Below are 20,020 nucleotides of genomic sequence, written 5' to 3'. Positions count from 1 at the left end.
ATACAATCAATTTAACCTACTGGGAAATGTGCCCTTTCTTTCTGACTTCCGTACTTATCAAGATCAGGAAGAATAGAACATGATATATTTATTTGTACAGAGTGAGTCAGCAATGTTGTTTTCAATGGATGGGAACTTGTGTGCTGATTAATTGCAACTGCATTTGAATCGCATGCTAACATGTGATGCTCCCAGCTCAGAAATATCTGGTTTCTTTCACTCAACCTCAACAGTATGACTTGACCTCAACTTCTCAACAACAAATCCTACAGAATCACTATTTTTCTATTTCATGTAGCCTTTCAAGGTTGCATTAAGCACAGTGTTGTATTTTGTTCATGCCCATTGGTAACTGGGCCAATATTTGTTTTTATTTCCCATTGCTACACACAAAGCATACACTTTAGTCTTTAAACTAGGAGATTAAATCAATGCATCCTCTGTCATTCATGTGAAATTTATAATGTGCTTATTCAATAGAAATTATTTTATAAACTAAATCATTCCAGGTTTATTTTCCCTTGTTAGTAACACCCCTATGTTTTCTCTCATTTGAATAGATTTTGTCAATAACAGAAGAATAGTAGAAACCCAGCTGGGAGACTTCCTTGTTTTTTTGCGTCGTGTTATCTCCACCAAAAGTATGCAGAATGATATGATTTCTGTGAAATGGATTGACCCAATTTTATTGATTGCTTCAGGGATGAGTGCATCAGGTGAGGTGATTAAATTATCCTGATAATTATGCTTCTGATCTTGCAAGCTATTGCCCCATTTCCCTAAAATTGTTGTAGCCTCCCAAATTTTTACCCAGTTTTCCCTAAACTGCTTTAAATTTACTCAAATGGATTTTTACAACCCTGCCAGTATACCAAAAGAAGCCCTTAATTATTGACATCCCATTTTCCTTCTCATCTGAATGTTATAACATTAGATTCTACCTCCGCAGTCACCAAATTGTTTTGTTGGATGTATGGTACTGAATGAGAAGTAATTTCATTCTCTAAAATATTGGAAAAACTAATACTGTTCCATCACAAGCTCCATTTCCTGGTCTTTGACTCCATCCCTCTCCTCACATGTTGGGGACAATTAAACCACATTGCTTGTGATCTTAGTCTTGTCTGAAAGTATCATCCAACCATCATCCCTCCTGTGTGTGTACACTGAAAAAAAGTTAACAATGTTAAATTACCATTATTCTTAAATACCTACATGGCCTTTCACTAACCTGCTCGGTTCCAATTGCTTCTCCCAGCCCTATAATGCTCCAAGATCTATGCTCCCTCTTTATTTTCACCACTATTTATAGGATTGCCTTCAGCTGTAAGGCCTGAAGTTTTAGAACAACATTCCAAAACTTTGCTAACAACTCTTATCTTTATGGTGTCTCTTAAATTACACCAGTTCATCAGCTGGTTAGCTGCCCTCGTCTCCTCATGGCTCCTAATCAAGTTTTGTTTGATAATACTCGGTGTATTGTCACATTTTGCTTCTTAAAAACTCCACAAATACAGTTTGTTGTTGTTGGGCAACAAATATCAGTGTCTGTAACAATGCAGTATTTTTACAGGAAAATTGTTCATATGAGAACAAAATATTTTGCTATTGTTAGGAATTTTTCTGTGCTAATCTGGAGTCCATTTCCCTTTTACAACAATTATGTATTATAGATTAGAAGTGTCCATTACATAGTTCCAGAACATCTACAAATATCAGTATTATAGAACTGCACAAATGAATAAACTCATAAATTCAAGAAATAATCATGAAGCTGTGCTTGTCGATGCAACCAAGCTGATCGACATGATTGCTGTAACCAACAATTTGCTGCATGTTGTGATTCATCAGTTTTGAAGCTATGATTAAGTTGGTTTAATTATCACGTAAAACAGTTTATCTGAAGGAAGTTGTGCAATGTTCTTTAAAGCCATATATCAATCTGATATGAAATGTAAGTTTTTACTTTGTGATGAGTTCATAGAAGCATAGTAACCTACAGCACAGAAATGGGCCCTTACAACAGTGGTCCCCAACCACCGGGCTGCAAAGCATGCGCTACTGGGCTGCAAGGAAACGATATGAGTCAACTGCACCTTTCCTCATTCCCTGTCACACTCACTGTTGAACTTGAACGCACATGAGGTCATTATCCACGCAAGGACATCAGTCTATCATTAACATACAACTACTCGATGAGTAAAAAACAAACGTCGCTTGAGAGTTTCTTTGGAAGAGATGGTAGGGGACATCAAAGTCCTAACGATGATGATAACACAGAGACAGCTGAGGCCAAGACTGCAAAAAAAGAAGAAAGCTTCCTTCAACAGAAAATACGACGAGTCGTGCATAAAATATGGCTTTATTGCGACTGGTGACTCGCACGCTCCAAGCCCCTGTGTGTGATATGTCAGTGGTCCCCAACCAACGGGCCATGGACCGGTACCGGGCCGCAAAGCATGTGCTACCGGGCTGCGAGGAAACGATACGAGTCAACTGCACCTTTCCTCATTCTGTCACGCCCACTGTTGAACTTGAACGCACGTGAAGTCATTACCCACACGAGGACATCAGTCGGTCATTAACCTACAACTACTCGATGAGTAAAAAAACAAACGTCGCTTGAGAGTTTCTTTGAAAGAGATGGTAGGGGACATAAGAGGCCTAACGATGATGATAACGCAGAGACAGCTGAGGCCGAGACTGCAAAAAAGGAAAGCTTCCTTCAACAGAAAATACAACAGGTCGTAAATAAAATATGGCTTTATTGCGACTGGTGACTCACGATCCAAACCTCCTGTGTGTGATATGTGGAGACAAGCTGTCTAATGAGGCAATGAAGCCCTCAAAACTGCTTCAGAATCTTGTCCAAGCACCCTGCACTAAAGACAAACCAGTTGAGTTTTTTGAACAGAAAAAACGCGAGCAAGCAGAACAGAAGCAAGTGCTGAGAGCCACCACCTCCACAAATGCTGCTACTCTGAGAGCATCGTACTTAGTGGCTAGCCGTATTGCTAAGGCTAAGAAGCCTTTCACTGTTGGTGAAGAATTGATTCTGCCTGCTGCCAAGGACTTGTGCCGTGAACTGTTGGAAGAAGCTGCAGCTAACAAGATGGCACAGATTTCTCTTTCAGCTACCACAGTTTCAAGGAGAATCGATGACATAGGGGAGGACATCGAAGCACAGCTGTTGGAATGGCTTAACGAGTCTGGTTTCACTACCCGAGTCAAAGAGGTTGCTCCTGAATGCCACTGTACACACTGTGTCACACACAGGGAAATGCTGGCTAGCTGAAAATTGTCACCTGATCTTAACAGCATATTGAGTGACGTTGAAGTTATCAATCACATCAAAGCAAAAGCCCTTAACTCACGTCTGTTTGAGCAGCTTTGCAAGGAAATGGATGCAGAGCACAAACGCCTTCTCTTACACACTGAAGCCAGGTCAAAGGGGAGAGTCCTGGCCAGGGTTTTTGAGTTAAGAGAGCCACTGCAAAGATTTCTTTCAGGAAAAAAGTCACCACTGGCAGCACACCTCAGTGACGAGGAGTGGATAGCAAAACTCGCTTATCTGTGTGACATCTTCAACCTGCTCAGTGAACTCAATTTGAAACTTCAGCGGAGAATGACAACTGTCTTCAAGTTGGCAGATAAAGTGTCTGCTTTCAAAGCCAAACTGGAACTGTGGGGACGGTGAGTGGACAGGGGCATATTTGACATGTTCCCAACATTAGCTGGGAATTTGGGAGAGGCTGAGGCTCACAGCTGGTGCACGAACATCTATCTTTGCTGTCGACAGAATTTGAGCGTTGCTTCCCAACCACAAATGACCCAAGACGTGCAAAGGAATGGGTCCGTGACCATTTGTGAATGTCCCCGGTGAATCATCCATGTCAGCGCGGGAAGAAGATCAACTCCTCGAGCTTGCAAATGACGGTGGGCTGAGAAGTATGTTCAACATAACATCTTTGCTGGAATTCTGGATCAAGGTCAAGGCTGAAAATCCTGTAATAGCTACGAAAGCACTGAAAACGTTGCTTCCATTTCCAACATCATAGCTCTGTGAAGCGGAGTTTTCTACAATGAATGCAACGAAAACTAAATTGCAGAATAGACTGGACATAAGGAACCCCCTTATGACTTATAATTGACTTATCACTATATTCATGCGAGGAAAATATGCACTGTGTGTTTAATATTAAATTCGTTAGATAAACCCTTTTAGAGACGAAATTGAGTATATTAGCCACTGATAAGTGACTTATAGTTGGCTTATCACCTATATTCTGGTCGTGATTAACACCTCCCCCACTCCCCTCCCCCCCCCACCGTCGTCGGCTGGTCAGCAAGAATATTGTCAATATTAAACCGGTTCACAGTGCAAAAAAGGTTGGGGCCCCCTGCCTTACAACCCACTGATTTACTTGCTGCTTCATTGTTTTAAATGAAACTCGTTATCTTGTACATGTTCCTTGACAGATTGGTACATAATAGAACATAGAAATCTGCAGCACATTACATGCTCTTCAGCCCACAATGTAGATAAGCTACTCTAGAAACTGCCTCTATTTTTCAAAGCTCCATGTACCTATCTAAGAGTCTCTTAAAAGACCCTATTGTATCCGCCTCCACCTTCATCACTGGCAGTGCATCTCATGCACCCACCAATCTCTGTGTGAAAAACTTACCCCAGACATCCCCTCTGTACCTACTTTCAAGCACCTCAAAACTGTGCTCCCTTGTGTTAGCCTTTTCAGCCCTAGGAAAAAGCCTCTAGCTATCCACACGATCAATGCCTATCATCATCTTATACACCTCTATCAAGATCACCTCTCATCCTCTGTCACTCCAAGGAGAAAAAGCCAAGGTCACTCAACCTGTTCTCATAAGGAACACTCTCCAATCCAGGCAACATCCTTGTAAATCTCCTCTGCACTCTCTCTATAGTATCCACATCCTTCCTGTAGTGAGGTGACCAGAACTGAACACAGTACTCCAAGTGGGGTCTGACCAAGGTCTTAAATAGCTGTAACATTACCTCACAGCTCTTGAACTCTTGAATAATTTAAACCTTTATAATTTTGAAATTTATTATTCATAAAGCATCATGATTTCTAATTTCTTAGTGGGTTAATGAGCCAGGAATGGAAATTACACAATAACTTTATCCTCCAGGTGTTCCACTTATCCATAATTTACGCACCAGGTTGCTAGCATTACATATTTTGGAGTCACTCTTGCCTGCCTGCTTGGAACCAAACCAAATAAAGGAGGTAAGATTTATCGTACACTTAAACATTCTTCACTGCTCAGAGAAAAAGGACAGATTTCACTCTGATTTCAGAATATACTTTCCTGAATTAAGATTACAATTGTTGATTGAGAAATCCTTTTCCATAATAATAAATAGGAATACCTTATGATGTTCTTCAAATGAGGCCACAGCAGTACAGTTTAGGAATGAAAGGGGATGGTCACTTTGCTAGGAATATATATAATAGGCCTCCATCATTCAGCAGGTGCAGATCTGTAGACACATCACAGGGAGATGGGATTATAGAGTGATAGTGTTATAGTACAAGGAAATTTCAAAATCACAAACATTTACTAGGTTCAAATGGGTGTGAAAGTTGTAGAGGTGGTGAAATTTTTAAAATGCATCTGGGTGATAGGGACCCCAATACTACCTTTTCGAAGAAGTATCAACTTAATGGCTCAAGTAGATAGGTCTTCGAAGAGTAGTATTGGGCCTAACTTTAGAGAATTTAGCCAAGCATTGGGTTGAAATGACAATGGGCCAATCTTTGGAGAAGGTGACCATAACTCTTAAGTTTTAACCTGCAGTAGTTGTAGGATGGGATGAAGATGGTCCAGAAACTAAGGGCTGAAATGAGGTTAAGCTGAATTCAATAAGACAGCATCTCACAGAAGTAAAATTGGAGCAGCTACATGCAAGTAGGTCTGTATCAAGTAAGTTGGAGTCATTCAAAATGAAATAGTGAAAATTCAGGGTAAAGGGTATGGATAGTAAGCTCAATGATTCCTGATGTCAAAGGATATAGCAACCATAGAAAGTAAGTGAAAAAAGAATATGACTGGTATAGTGAACTGAGAACAAGGAAGGTGCTTTACAAATACAAAAGTTGGAGGGAGGTCCTTTTATACAAAGAGGAAATTTGGGAGAGCAAAGAGGGAGCATGAAATATTCCATGAGAATAATTTTATTCCATATCTCAAACTATTGGGTGGTAAATTCTGTCAATATAGATTTTTGTTACTAGAGTGGCTGTAACACAGGTTGCCTACTGTTCTCATTTGTATTTACGAAGGAAAAGGAGAATGTTGGTGAAGGTTGTGGCAAAATTCTGGAACATATTATTGAAAACAGACTTTTAGCCTACAGGTGAATAAATCTTCAGGATCTGATTATGTTTCAGAACTACAATAGGAGATAAAGGAGTAGACTGCTACGGCTCTGACAGAGTTTTTAAATCTTCTCTGGCCACAGTGATATGCCAAATGACTGGAGAATAACAAATGCAGTTAGATATTCTTTTACTGTCATGTAATCTAATGGTAGCAGTAGAGAGGTATTGGTTGAAAAAAAACCTGAGAGATAGAATTAACTTGCACAAATGAAAGACAGCAAGGTTTTGTTAGTTGACGATCTTGTCTGACCAATTTGAAGATCCAATAAAATTTGTTGATGAGGGCAGTGCAATAGACGTATTCTGTATTCCGGACAGACTTCAGTAAGGCCTTTGATAAGGTCTCACACGGGAGACAGGTGAAAAGGCTTAGAGCCCAAGGAATACAGGACGTTGATAAACTGGATGCAAAATTGTCATAGCAATGAGATGCAGGGGATTATTTTAATAGTTAGAAGCTTATGACCAGTGGTGAACCACAACTATCAATGCTGAGAATTGTTGTGTAAACAATTACCATTTGGATATGATTGTAGAGATATACCGAGTAAGTTGCGAAAGTTGTAGGCTACTAGATGATATGATCATTAAGTAAGATAGGCAGAACATTAACAGATGAAATTTAATCCTGATAAATAGGAAGTTAAACACTTTGAGAAGATGAATAATAATAAGACATATAGGCAATACACGATATATGATTGGGCCCTGGGATGTGTTGAAGAACAAGGGAAATTTGATGCACAAATCCCTGAAGATGGCAACACAAATTGATAAGGTAGTGAAGAGGAGTATGAGACACTTTTCTTTGTTAACCAGGCTATAAAATATACAATGGTTATAATGGGCATAACTTTATAAATGTCACAGTGGGAGAACTGTGTGCTGTTTTTGTCATCACACTGTAAGCAGGCTGTCAATGTGCTGGAGATGGTAAAGGGGTGATTAGTTGGGATTTTGTCTGTGTTGCATTAAATTCCATCTGCCTTTGTTACCAAACAGCATCATCCTGTAGTCTACCACTTGTTTTTTATTGCTAACAGCAACATTATCCTCTTTTGTGCCATTTGTAAGCTTACTAATCATGGAAACTCACCTGTCTCTAGATAATATTTCCCAGGCTCTGGGCCACTTTATTGCCTGGATTGCCCACATTGCCAAAGCACCACTCTTTATTTCTCCTTAGTCTTTTTCTCCTTCCCACTCCGATCATGTGCAGTGTCAACATTGGATGAAGTACATTAGGTTAATCCAGTTACTTGAGTCAGTTATGATGTTCTCCTAAGGAGTTGTCCATTGGTGGGTCCTCAGGTGGGATCTCGGATCCACATATTATAGTGTGGTGTAGGCAAGAATAGGTGGTGGCTGTGGTTAGTAGTGGAGTCTTTTGGTTGTGCAGACTCTCCTTTTGTAGCTATTACTTGTTCTCTGCAGCACAGTGGATGTTGTTCTCATGTAGCACAGCTTCCTCTTGAATAGATTTCCTTCAGGTGTGTCTATTGAGTGCAGTGTTAGCATTCATTTCAAGAGGCCTAGAATATAAAAACAAGGATGTAATACTGAGGCTTTATAAGGCATTGGTCAGACTGCACTTGGAGTATTGTGAGCAGTTTTGGGCCCCTTCTCTTAAGAAATGATGTGCTGGCATTGGACAGGGTCCAGAGGAGGTTCATGAGAATGATTCATGAAATGAAAGGGTTAATGTACAAGGAGCGTTTAGGCTAGTACTGGCTGGAGTTTATAAGAATGGCGGGGGGGGAGATCTCATCAAAACCTGTTGAAAATCGAAAGGCCAAGACTGGAATGGAGAGGATGTGCCCTCTATTCTTAGTGCGTGAGTCTAGGACCAGAAGGCACAACCTCAGAATAGAGAGACATCCACTTAGAACAGAGATGAGGAATTTCCTTAGCCAGAGAGTAGTGAATCTGTGGATTTCATAGCCGCAGAAGGCTGTGGAGGCCAAGTCACTGGTTGTATTTTAAGCGGAGGTTTACGGGTTCTTGGTTACTTAGAGCATCAAAGATTACAGGAAGAATAGGGTTGAGAAGGATAAATCAGCCATGATGGATGGAGGAGCAGACTCAATGGGCCGAATGTTGTAATTCTGCTCCAATGTCTTATGGTCTAAAATTATGTTACTAATCAAGTCTCTTATTTCAGACTTTGGAGAGACTCTTCAGCTCACTTTCTGCCTGTATGTGGGACATGCCATTTGCTTTAAGCAAACTGGAAAAAGTAGAGAAATCAACTGAGGTATGGCAGAACTATTTTCTAAAGGTATCTGAATTTTATAGAATACAATTTAATTCAATATCAAATCATGCTTGACTAATCTATTGGAGTTTTTCGAGGATGTAACCAGGAAGATAGACATGGGAGATCCAGTGGATGTGGTGTACCTTGACTTTCAGAAGGCATTTGATAAGGTACCACATAGGAGATTGGTGGGTAAAATCAGAGCTCATGGCATTGGGGGGAGGATATTGACATGGATAGAAAACTGGTTGGCAGATAGAAAGCAAAAGGTGGCAGTGAATGGGTGTTTCTCGGAATGGCAGGTGATGACTAGTGGGGTGCCACAGGGCTCGGTATTGGGACCACAGCTGTTTACGATTTACGTCAATGATTTAGAGGAAGGCATTGTGAATAACATCAGCAAGTTTGCTGATGAGACTAAGCTGGGTGGCAGTGTGACATGTGATGAGGATGTTAGGAGAATTCAAGGTGACTTGGATAGGCTGGGTGAGTGGGCAGAAACTTGGCAGATGGCACTTAATGTGAATAAGTGTGAGGTTATTCACTTTGGGAGCAAGAACAGGAAGACAGATTATTATCTGAACGGTGTGGAGTTAGGTAAGGGAGAAATACAAAGAGATCTAGGAGTACTTGTTCATCAGTCTCTGAAGGTGAATGAGCAAGTGCAGCAGGCAGTGAAGAAGGCTAATGGATGGTGACCTTTATTATAAAGGGAATTGAGTACAAGAGCAAGGAAATCCTTTTACATTTGTACAGGGCCCTGGTGAGACCACACCTGGAGTATTGTGTGCAGTTTTGGTCTCCAGGGTTAATGAAGGACATCCTGGCTGTGGAGGAGGTGCAGCGTAGGTTCACTAGGTTAACTCCTGGGATGTCCAGACTGTCTTACGCAGAGAGATTAGAGAGACTGGGCTTGTACACGCTGGAATTAAGGAGATTGAGGGGGGAATCTGATTGAGACATATAAGATTATTAAGGGATTGGACAAGATAGATGCAGGAAATATGTTCCAGATGCTGGGAGAGTCCAGTACCAGAGGGCATGGTTTAAGAATAAGGGGTAGGTCATTTAGGGCAGAGTTGAGGAGGAACTTCTTCTCCCAGAGAGTTGTGGAGGTGTGGAACACGCTGCCTCAGAAGGCAGTGGAGGCCAATTCTCTGGATGCTTTCAAGAAGGAGCTAGATAGGTATCTTATGGATAGGGGAATCAAGGGTTATGGGGACAAGGCAGGAACCAGGTATTGATAGTAGATGATCAGCCATGATCTCAGAATGGCGGTGCAGGCTTGAAGGGCCGAATGGTCTACTTCTGCACCTATTGTCTATTGTCTGTTGTTTATTTATCAAATGGAATGGAAAGAAGTTGTAATCAATCAATGTAGATATTAATCTACTAGGTAATCAAATGATCTAAATTGACAAAACACTTGTTCCTGTGTCCCTTGAATAGTCTTTTTTCACCTTTAAAAGCTGATGTAATTTCCTTCTTACTCTAGAAGTGAATTTACCTGTCTCAACTCATACAGATGTTTGTTTCAGATCTGTGTATTTAATTGGAATTTATGAACATTGTTCTAGACTCACATCTAGTCTATCTCATCCATCCTTAACAGCAAAATTTATATCATTTAGAATTGCCTCTTCTTAAAGGACTACATTTTTCATCCTTTGTATATTAGTACTTTTCTTATTAAGCAGCATGCTAATAAACTTTCTTTATGCCCTCTCTAAAGCTTTCTATAGCATGGAGTCCAGTAGTCCACAGTGCTTTTACAGAGATCTGATTAAGGTTCTGTGTATGCTGTGACAATTGGCCATACATCTTGTGTTAATTTTACAATAAATTATGTCAATGAAATAATTCTCTGAGAATGAAATAATTTCCTGCAAAAAAAATCATGAAGTACGGGTTGAATACCCCTTTTCCAAAATGCTTGGGGGCTGGAACTGATTTTCAGACCAGATTTTTTTTGAATTTTGGAATATATAAGAAGATAGGGTTAATTGGATTCCTTGGGTGATGCTGGAAGGGCCTACTCTGTGCTGTATTGCTAAAATTAAAAAATATTCCAACTCTGAATTATGTGCTACCAGTAAGCAGTCTTTGCCCTACACTCGTTCATCACACATTTGCAAAATTATGGCATGTTATTAATATAATAAAAATATAATGTGTGCAGGGTTACAAAAGCAGCACAGCAGCACCAGGAGAATTCCTGAATCAGCTGTTGAACAACAACAAACAGCAGGCTTTCAGTCTCCACCTACGATGCCATGTTTTGATCAAAAAGTTACAGTATAGTGTATTTGTATTTTACCTTTTTAAGGTTTTATGTGAGATATAAAAACAATCAGCATTGTAAACTTGTTCTGGTTTTAGATTTTCATCAATGACTATCTTCGTGATTAGCAGATACTTTATCTTTAATTTTCAAAAATTCTTTAAAATTTAATGCCATGCCTTCTCTTAAATTTCTGCAACTAGCCTGCTGGATATTCACATTTACCTTCAATTTTCAGTTTATCATGTTGCTTGTTTCATAATCAGCATACTGTTAAGTGGCATATGTTCACTCAGACACTGACGAATTCCTTCTTTCAATACACAATCGAGATCTTCATTTTTCACTTATGCAGTGTTTTTCTATTTTTCATTAACTTCTGTTCATTAAGTATGTGAGGTCAATCACAGAAATATCTGTGATGCACAGAAACCTGCACATCGCATGGGAACCTTCCCAGAACCTTTCGTAAAGGACTGCATTTGTGATGTCATGACAGCGCTCAAAAAAATTTCAGATTTCAGGGTTTTCAGATTTTGGAATTTCAGATGAGGGATACTCAACCTGTATTTCAATACTCACATAATAAAGGCTTATTGAACCGTAAATATTTAGCTTATAAGCCTGCACCTGTATATTTAGTGTTTTAGATTGGGTTTTCCAAATGCTCCATATTGTCTCCTTCAGCAGAACTTGATTTGAAATTTGATTTTCTTTTGAATTCGGTTCATTCTGTGCAATTAGCTTTTAAATCTGATAAAGGTTGAAATAGGTCATTAAGGCAGAATGTATTTAAAACAGTTTCAAGAAATTACTTTCCAGTATATTAGAAAATACTGACCACAAAAGAAAAAAATAAATTAATACCAAAACATGATTTCCCTTTGGTGTATTCCTATTTTTCTTTATGTTTCAAACACAGGATAAAGAAAGTGACAACATACCGATTAAAGAATGTTCCTTTGATCCAGAAAAAATGGTTTGCTGCGTAATGGAAGCAGGAAATGTTTTATCTCATGGTGCAGGGGGTAAAGGATATGGCTTAGCATCTACAGCCATAACATCGGGATGCTTTCAATGGAAGGCAAGTGTGTAACAAAGTAATTAAATTAGAGGTTTAAATAATAATGACCTGACCTATACTCTAATTTATCGGTTTTACTTGCACCTGGTCTCGTCTTTACTGGTTTTCAAATACTTTTAAAATGTATGCCACCAACTTGCTGTTAGTTTCTTTTTCACCAATAGGTTGAGGATGTGATCTTATGAAATGGTACATTTATAAATTATATCAATTAAAACTACTTGACTTATTTAGTTATTTAACCTGCTGCTCAGTCTTCAATTTGTATTTGCCCTAAATGTTTTATAAGGTGAAATACTTTGTATCAGGAAAGTTAATCAATGCCTCTATTTTCTGGGGAGGCTGAAGAGAGTTGGACAATGTACACCTATATTCACGTCCTTCCACAAATGCACATCCTAACATGCTGCACCACTGCATGGTACATAAACAGCACTGTGGCAGACAGGAAGTCTCTACAGTGGGTACTCAGAACTTCCCAATGAATCAGTGGCACCAGCCTACCTGCCATCAAGCACATGTATACAGAAAGGTGCCATAAGAAGCCCAGTAACATCGTGAAGGATCCCACCTATCTTGTTCATGGATTGTTTGACCTACTCCCATCAGGGAGGAGGCTACATAGCATCCACACCAGGACCACCAGACTCAAATACAGTTACTTTCCCCAAGCAATAAGGTTTCTCAACGCCTCCACCCACTAACACACCCATCCATATATCCCACCAATACTTCATCATCTCTTGTCAGAGTCAGTTTATGTACAGTATAGACACGCCTATGCCTAGTGTCACTTTATGGACATATAGTCAATCTATGTACTGCATATAAGCTATCTTATGTATTTATATTTATTGTTGTTTTATTATGTTCTTTATCTTATTGTGTTTCTTTTTGTTCCGCATTGGATCCAGAGTAACAATTATTTTGTTCTCCTTTACACTTGAGTACTGGAAATGACATTAAACAATCTTGAATAGAATGCTAATTTGCCACTTGAGTCAGTCTGCAGTTCAATATTGTGGCTGATACTGGATCCCAGCTTCTCTTATTCTTTGTTTCATGAAACTCTTGAAGTGCATGAGATATTTTTGCCTTATTATCCTCCATAAGTGAAAGATGTGCTGACAGTGATCTTCGTGGCACCATACAAGTGATAACATGCCAAATTGTTTACATCCTAGCGATAATATTTTACTAGTGCTGTTGTAATGCCCAGAAATCATGAGCTATTTCATATAATGGCCCTTTACGTAGCACCTTTATGACTACCTTTTGAGAATTCAAATATGCTAGACCAGAATTCAGACACATACGTGATCCATATGTTCTTGCCCTGATCCAGGCATTGGTCAGACTGCACTTGAAGTATTGTGGAGCAGTTTTGGGCTCTTTATCTAAGAAAAAATGTGCTGGCATTGGAGAGAGTCCAGAGGAGGTTCACAAGAATGATTCTGGGAATAAAATGGTTAATGTATGAGGAATATTTGATGGCTCTGGGTCTATATATGTTGAAGTTCCGAGGAGTAGTGGGGGGGGGGATCACATTAAAACCTATCGAATATTGACAGGCCTAGATAGAGCAGATGTGGAGAGGATGTTTCTTATAATAGGTGAGTCTAAGACCAGAAGGGACGGCCTCAGAATAGAAGGACGCCCATTTAGAGCAGAGATGTGATGGTTTAGCCAGAGGGTGTTGAATCTGTGGGAATCGTTGCCACAGACGACAGTGGAGGCCAAGTCATTAAAGTGGAGGTTGATAGGTTCTTGGTTGGTCATGGCATCAAAGTTACAGGAGAAGGCAGGAGAAAAAGGGTTGAGGGGGATAATAAATCATCCACGAAGGAATGGTGGCACAGACTCAATGGGCCGAGTGGCTTAATTCTGCTCATATATTTTATGGTCTATGGTCATATGAAAAAATTCTAAGTTTGTATTTTGCGCTTTCCTGATTTAAAAACATGGTGAAAAATGTGGTCAGGATTCGAACTAGTGAGGTTCTACCTCACATAATGTAATAGAGTAACTTGGCCAGTCCAAAACAAACTCCACAAATAAAGCAGCTGAAAAACCTTATGACAGTCCTCCGTTTGCCCACCTATAATAGCAGTCAAGATTTTAAAATTCCTTTCCTAACACGTTGCTGCCTTATTGCTAATTGGTAATTGGTTTATTTTTGTCACACCTATCAAGATAGAAACGTAGAAAACCTACAGCACAATACAGGCCCTTCGGCCCACAAAGTTGTGCCGAACATATCCCTACCTTAGGAATTACTAGACTTACCCATAGCCCTCTATTTTTCTAAGCTCCATGTACCTATCCACAAGTCTCTTGAAAGACCCTATCGTATCCGCCTCCACCACCATTGCCGGCAGCCCATTCCACGCACTCACCACTCTCTGAGTAAAAAACTTACCCCTGACTTCTCCTCTGTACCTACTCCCAAACACCTTAAACCTGTGTCCTCTTGTGGCAACCATTTCAGCCCTGGGAAAAAGCCTTTGACTATCCACACGATCAATGCCTTTCATCATCTTTCAGGTCATCTCTCAACCTCTGTCACTCCAAGGAGAAAAGGCCAAGTTCACTCAACCTGTTTTCATAAGGCATGCTCCCCAATCCAGGCAACATCCTTGTAAATCTCCTCTGCACCCTTTCTATGGCTTCCACATCCTTCCTGTAGTGAGGCAACCAGAACTGAGCACAGTACTCCAATTAGGGTCTGACCAGGGTCCTATATAGCTGCAACATTACCTCTCGGCTCCTGAATTCAATTCCATGATTGATGAAGGCCAATACACCATATGCCTTCTTAACCACAGTGTCAAACTGCGCAGCTGCTTTGAGCGTCCTATGGACTCAGACCCCAAGATCCCTCTGATCCTCCACACTGCCAAGAGTCTTACCATTAATACTATATTCTGCCATCATATTTGACCTACCAAAATGAACCACTTCACACTTATCTGGGTTGAACTCCATCTGCCACTTCTCAGCCCAGTTTTGCATCCAATCAATGTCCCACTGTAACCTCTGACAGCCCTCCACACTATCCACAACACACTCAACCTTTGTGTCATCAGCAAGCTTACTAACCCATCCCTCCACTTCCTCATCCAGGTCATTTATAAAAATCACAAAGAGTAAGAGTCCCAGAACAGATCCCTGAGGCACACCACTGGTCACCGACCTCCGTGCAGAAAATGACCCATTTACAATCACTCTTTGCCTTCTGTGGGCAAGCCAGTTCTGGATCCACAAAGCAATGATCCTTTGGATCCCATGCCTCCTTACTTTCTCAATAAGACTTGCAGTGAAAAATTTTGCTTTGCATGTCAATTTTACAGATCACTCCAAATCACAAGTACATTGAGGTGGTAGATGTGGAATATAGTGTTAAAGTTGCTGTTACAGAGGAAGTGCAGTACGGTTGGAGAATAAGGTACAAGGGCCATAATGAAGTTGATCGCGAGACCAAGGTTTCATCTTATCATAAACAAGGCCTGTTCTAGAGCCTTATAAGCAAGGAATAAAAGCCACCTTCGTTTTAGGAATGCTTCTGAATGCTTCTCAAGTGTTTCAGGATAGACATTAAAGGGCATTATGCTCTCACAGCCATAACTCATGAATAAGTTGAGAACAATTCACCTGCTTTCTAAATTATTCTGCCAATATGATTTGTCCAAGCCACTGTACCTATAAAAATTATTTACCCCCACCGCCCCAGACGTTTTCATGTTTTATTGTTTTACAACATTGAATCACAGTGGATTTATTTTGGCTCTTTTGACATTGATCAATGGAAAAAGGCTCTTTCATGTCAAAGTGAAGAAGGATCTCTACAAAGTGATCTAAATTAGTTACAAATATAGAACACTGAATAACTAATTGCATAAGTATTCACCCTTTTTATTATGACATACCAATTTAGAAGTCACATAATTAGTTAAATGGAGATCACTGTGTGCAGTCAAGGTGTTTCAACTGATTGTAGTAAAATACACCTGTACCTGGACGGTCCAACTGCTGATGAGACAATATCCTGGCAAAAAATACACCATGAAGACAAAGGAACACTCCAAGCAACTCCGCAAAAAGGTTATTGAAAAGCACAAGTCAGGAGAAGGATACAAGAAAATTTCCAAGACACTGAATATCCCTTGGAGTACAATTAAGTCAATTATCAAGAAATGGAAAGAATATAGCACAGCTGTAAATCTGCCGAGAGCAGGCCATCCTCAAAAACTGAGTGTGCAAAAAGGTGACTAGTGAGGGAGGCCACCGAGAGACCTATGACAACTCTGGAAAAGTTACCAACTTCAGTGGCTGACATGGGAGAGACTGCACATACAACAACTGCTGCCTGGGTGCTTCACCAATCACAGCTTTATGGGAGAGTGGCAAAGAGAAAGAAACTCACATGAAGTCTGGGGTAGAGTTTGCCAGAAGGCATGTAGGAGACTCTGAAGTCAGCTGGAAGAAGGTTCTATGGTCAGATGAAACCAGAATTGAGCTTTTTGGCCATCAGACTAAATGCAATGTTTGGCGTAAGCCAAACATCGCACATCATCAAAAACACACCATCCCTACCACGAAGAATGGTGGTAGTTGCATCGTGCTGTGGGGATGCTTCACTGTAGCAGTTCCTGGAAAGCTTCTGAAGGTAGAGGGTAAAATGAATACAGCAAAATACAGGGAAATCCTGAGGAAAACCTGATACAGTCTGCAAGAGAACTGCGACTTGGAGAAGATTTGTTTTCCAGAAAGACAATGACCTCAAGCATAAAGCCAAAGCTACACAGGAATGGCTTAAAAACAACAAAGCTAATGTCCTGCAGTGGCCAAGTCAAAGTCCAGAACTCAATCCAATTGGGAATTTGTGGCTGGACTCACAATCCCCATGCAATATGACAGAGATTGAGCAGTTTTGTAAAGAAGAATGGGGAAAAATTCCAGTGTCCAGATGTGCAGAGCTGATAGAGACCTATTCACACAGACTCATGGCTGCGTTTGCTGCCAAAAGTGCATCAACTAAATACCAACTTGAAGGAGGTGAATACTTCTGCAATTATTTTGTGTTTTATACTTGTAATTGATTTAAGATCACTTTGTAGAGATCTGTTTTCACTTTGACATGAAATAGTCATTTTCTTTTGTTAATCCATGCCAAAAAAAAAGCAACTTAAATCTACTGCAGTTTAATGTTGTAAAACAATAAAACGTGAAAACCTCCATGGGGGGGGGGGGGGGCGGTTGAATACCTCTTATAGCCCCTCGATTACTATTATAAGATGGATGTTCTTGATTAATACTGTTCAGTGGTATAGTTGTTGAAACATCAGTAAACTACTCCCACAGAAGTCTACATTCATTAATATTCTCATTAATTTATGTGCAGTTTTACATAACCAGGGAAAATAAAGGTAATGAAGGTACATGTGTCGGAGTCTCACGGTGGCCAGTCAGAGATTTCAATCATCGTACAACGTCAGATATGTGGCTCTACAGAGCTTATAGTGGGAATCTCTACCACAACGGAGAGCAAGGCTGTACTCTACCTAGCTACACACAAGGAGATTGTATAACTTGTGTCCTAGATGTGGAAGCAAGAACAATTTCATTTGGAAAGAATGATGAGGTAAGGTATACGTTGAGAGATTGCTTAATATGTCTAACAATGAAACTAGTATTATATATGTTTCTTCATGCAGCATTTTTCCACTGATGCATAAATGCGGTGACAGTATATCACAAAATCTGAGCACGAGAACAAAGTTTTGTTTAAAATGCGCCTCGTGTAACTAATCATTGAAATAATGTATTTTTATATTTAAATACAAAATGTGTTTTGTGATTTCATATTACAGAATTTTAGTCCATAAAAATAGTATATATGTTTTAATTGAAGCTTCACATATTAATTTAATTAGATGCAAGTGATTGACACAGTAATGTTTGATTCATTATCACATTATTGGGCCAAATGATAACGTTAAGATTACTAGATTTATAATCTGTAACTTGTAATCAACATTTGTTGATTCTGTATGCAACCAAGCAATCTGTTTCTGGGCACTATGCATTTAATGGTTGCTTAGACTTCACAATTCTAAAATGCTCTCTCTTCATGACCAATGCCTGAAACTCCTTCTCTTCATGATGGGAATGCCAATCCAATTACCTGGTCCGAGGAAGGTACAATCATGAGTTCACCACAAACTTTGTGCATTTTTCCAGTGTTAGTGATGCAGTTCATGTCTGTTTCTCCTCACCTTTCCCACATCTGGGAGATAAATTAACCTGAAAATTTTATTACTTTTATTAGCAAAAATGCAAATATTACTTTAACTTGGATTTATTGCATTGAAAACGGTTGGGGAAACAGTTGTATCCTGGGCCCTTGTTGATTTTTGAGGTATGCCTGCTATTATTAGTAAAGGTGATTTTTTTTCTTATTTGCTTAAGGAACCAAAATTAGCTTTTGAAGATGTTGAAGCAACTGAACTGTATCCTTGTGTGATGTTTTATAGCAGTAATCCTGGAGAAAAGGTAATTATCTATTTCATATATTCAAGTAATTTCAGAAATATAAACAATGCCTTAAGCAATAGCTTAACAGACTTGAGGTATTCCGAAGGTCCAAATGTTTTGTGGATGAGTGTGCACCTATTGTGACCTTAACAGAAGCATTATTGGTGGGTGATGACATTTTCCCCAAAATTGTAGGCTTCACAAATGGCTATGCATTCCAGACTTGCCCTGGTCAAACCTTTGCGGCAATCATGTGGTACATACCTGCAAATCTTGTTATCATTTCATTTTGCTTATGACATATTACAGCTCAGAGTAATCTTATTCCTTCGCAACCTGTTCTCTCACTGTACCAATAATATTGCTAACAAAGCTAGGCTTAATTTACAAAAGCCAAATTAACCTGCCACCAACATGTCCCTGGGATGTGGGAGAAAACCAGAGTAACCGTGCATATGGAAAAAAAACACATTAAAATTCCACATAGACTGTGCTCGTGTTGCTGGAACTTTTAGACTGCTCTTTGAGACCGTTATTATACTTGTACCAATGTGCCGTCACTAGCATTGTTTTCCTGCTGCTCTGACACTTTACCCTTTTCCAAGCACCTTACCTGGTTTCAACCTATTCTTTTCAAGTAAAAATCATAATTGTAAGGAGTTTGTATGTTCTCCCCTCAACCGTGTGGATTTGCTCTGGTCTTCCAGTTTCTTCCCATATTCCAACAACATATGGGTTAGGGTTAGTAAGTTGCTATATTGGCATTGGAAGCATGGTTGCACTTGCAGGCAGCCCCAGCACATACTCGGACTGTTGGTTGTTGACACAAATGATGCATTTTGTTGTATGTTTCGATGTATAAATAAAACTAATATCCACAACCGAACCAATTACAATGAGAAAATTATATCCTCCAAACTGCCAGCAATGTTTTTCTCATTCAGCCACTGCACCATGTAACAACTTGGACCTTAAAATGTTCTCGATCCTCATTCCTCTCCCAGTCTCACTTCCTCTTTCTACTGTCACGTACCCCGTGACAGGGATAAAGAAACCAGCAGAGATGGAAAACACTTTGGAGTCTCGTATTGCTAACAACTAATAATATTTATTAGTAACTACGCAATGCAGTGATATAAATGTAGATAAATCAAACAGGTTAGCAATGATTATATATAAAAGTAAGTGTGGAATATATATGTATGAAAAAACCAAGCTTCTTTAAGTCTAGGGGTAAAAAGATACAGTCTTACGACAGTCAGTAAAGTTCAGTTCAGTTCAGTTCATGGTATTTAGTTGAGTAGTGATGGAGAGAAAGAGAGACAGAGTGAGTTGAGTCTTCAGGTGAGCTGATGCCATCGATCTCCTCGTCATCCTCCGAAATCCTTCACAAGTCACTGACTGTGACTTTAACCAGGGGGACCAGTTTTCCTATC

General features: G+C 39.7%; 1 protein-coding gene across 7 annotated transcripts in view; it reads left to right on the top strand.

Moving 5' to 3' along the window:
* LOC140194958 (probable E3 ubiquitin-protein ligase HERC1) overlaps positions 1-20,020 on the top strand; it is a 299,092-nt gene that overhangs the window by 134,358 nt on the left and 144,714 nt on the right. For all 7 annotated transcript variants that reach the window (XM_072252425.1, XM_072252428.1, XM_072252427.1 and 4 more), the window contains 6 exons: positions 561-716; positions 5,176-5,273; positions 8,590-8,682; positions 11,889-12,050; positions 17,452-17,691; positions 18,519-18,602. In XM_072252425.1, the coding sequence (XP_072108526.1) occupies positions 561-716; positions 5,176-5,273; positions 8,590-8,682; positions 11,889-12,050; positions 17,452-17,691; positions 18,519-18,602 (833 nt within the window). The remainder of the gene's footprint in view (positions 1-560; positions 717-5,175; positions 5,274-8,589; positions 8,683-11,888; positions 12,051-17,451; positions 17,692-18,518; positions 18,603-20,020) is intronic.

Source organism: Mobula birostris, chromosome 3, assembly GCF_030028105.1.
Source record: "Mobula birostris isolate sMobBir1 chromosome 3, sMobBir1.hap1, whole genome shotgun sequence".
NCBI lineage: Eukaryota > Metazoa > Chordata > Chondrichthyes > Myliobatiformes > Myliobatidae > Mobula > Mobula birostris.
The sequence above is the reverse complement of the archived record's forward strand: the minus strand, read 5'-3'. Positions and strand labels throughout refer to the sequence as shown.